The following is a 1,951-nucleotide window of genomic DNA, read 5'->3' on the forward strand; positions in this document are numbered from 1 at the left end:
AAGCCTTTAATAATAAGTATTCTGCGAACTTAAAAGTCTAATTAATTAGTTTGCCAAACTTTTAAATTCAAATATTATTTTCCCTAAACAAACATACTTTTGAAATAATATAGATGATATAATATATACACGACCTTTCTTTCCAAGATCTGGTTCTTGGTGCTGTTTTTCATCTTCAGCTACACAACAAGAGGAGGAAATGTGTAAGTTTTATTAATTTGATATGTTAAAATTTACATAAAATTATTCTAGTGTCCGAAAAGTTTGTGACATTGGGATCATATAATGTCAAATATTAATCATTTTTATAGAATACATTGATGTTATATATATTTTTCAAAAATTAATTAAGTTGATGTCGCAAATATTTTAGGGCCAAAATTTTTACATAATTTTTTATATATAAATTTGTGAAAATATTATCTATTTTTATGGTTATGTTTTATATATTTTCTAGATTTTGATAAAAATAAAAAATAGTAAAAAGTTGTTTTTTGTTTGTATGTTTCTAATTTACATGTTTATACAGAAAATCTTAAAAAAATAAACATATTAAAAGCATAAAGTGAAAATATTTTACAAACTAATTAAACAAATTCTTATTTATTGTATTTTATTTATTTATACTGTATGTACAGTACTTTTGAAAATAAAATACTAACGCAATCTTATATCAACTACTCTGTTTTCGTCAGAATGATCTGGTTGTTTCGGTGGGAGTGGCTCTATACTGGTAGCTGCACAATGCACACAATACAATGAGAGACATGAAAATTACATTTGACACCATCAATCAAATATTAGTAATTTAAGATTTTTGTTGAATAAGCTAAGACAATGCAATGAGTTTGTGTGTAGGCAATTAATTAAGAATGTAAACTTACAGTGGTATAGGAGTGTTCTCCACAATCCGAAGTTGGTGCTGCTTTTAAAGGCAGAATGCTTGGTAGCAAGTACATGAAGAGGTGTGGTTCCCCTTTCATCCAGAGCGAAAACAATTTTTTCTTCATCGTATAGATGAATGATCTTATATGCTAATGCTGAGAAGTGAGAAACAAGAAAACTATAAAAAGATCAATCATCATCTACATCTGATATTGTGAACTTGAACTTACCAAAGTGCCCTCGTTCAAGGGTGCAATGCAGCATTGTTTCTCCTCGTTCCCTTCTCCATGGCATTCCACTGAAGCTGGATCTGGAGGCTCCGCATTGCTTGCTATGCTCGTGGAGGAGAAGAAAGGTCTCTTCGTAGCCGTGAAGGGCAGCCAAGAACAGAGGCGTCTCGAGTCGGTGGTTGCGAATGTGGACCAACGACGATCGCGAGGAATTATTAGAACCACCTCTCCTTTCTTCTGCGACGATAAGCTTGCAGATCTCAATACACCCGATCTCAGCCGCTAAGTGAAGAGCAGTGTCGCCGTTCTTGTTCTTAACGGACAGGATATCCCTACGCACCTCCACCGAAATCAATCTCAGAAAGTCTCCAAAGAACTTGTGGTTGAAGTGCATGGTAACCACGTGCAGAAGAGTGTCGTTGGATTTTGTCATCGGTTCTTCAAGAATATAAGGCCATAGTCGTTGGTTCTTGTCGCCGGCCAACACTTCCACAGCGTCGTTCCAGTCTTTTTCCAAGGTTTCTCTGTACGTCCTCCTCAACATTTTTTAGTACACACAATATAATAGCTACTTTAATTAATTAACTGATTCAGTGGATTGGCTCTCGTTTCAATGTTACCCAAGATATAGAAGAGATTACTGGAAATTATTCTTTGCTTTTTCCATTCCTAACTACTATATGCTAGAATCTTGGATACTTGTTATTGAATTTCTCACCCTTTTTATTCCCTATACAATATCAGTTTCTTATAGTATTGGGTAAGATACTAAGATTTATCATTATTTATGTACACTACTCTAATTTAGATATTTACTAACACTTTTTATCTAATAT

General features: G+C 33.4%; 1 protein-coding gene across 1 annotated transcript in view; it reads right to left on the minus strand.

Annotated features, from left to right (window-relative positions):
- LOC107636182 overlaps positions 1–1,811 on the minus strand; it is a 4,930-nt gene extending 3,119 nt beyond the window's left edge. The window contains exons 1-4 of the mRNA XM_021120918.1: positions 1,116–1,811; positions 885–1,040; positions 663–737; positions 135–179 (exon numbers count right to left, since the gene is read on the minus strand). Of these exons, the coding sequence (XP_020976577.1) occupies positions 135–179; positions 663–737; positions 885–1,040; positions 1,116–1,659 (820 nt within the window). The 5' untranslated portion in view covers positions 1,660–1,811. The remainder of the gene's footprint in view (positions 1–134; positions 180–662; positions 738–884; positions 1,041–1,115) is intronic.

Source organism: Arachis ipaensis, chromosome B04 (genome assembly GCF_000816755.2).
Source record: "Arachis ipaensis cultivar K30076 chromosome B04, Araip1.1, whole genome shotgun sequence".
In the NCBI taxonomy this organism is placed as follows: domain Eukaryota; kingdom Viridiplantae; phylum Streptophyta; class Magnoliopsida; order Fabales; family Fabaceae; genus Arachis; species Arachis ipaensis.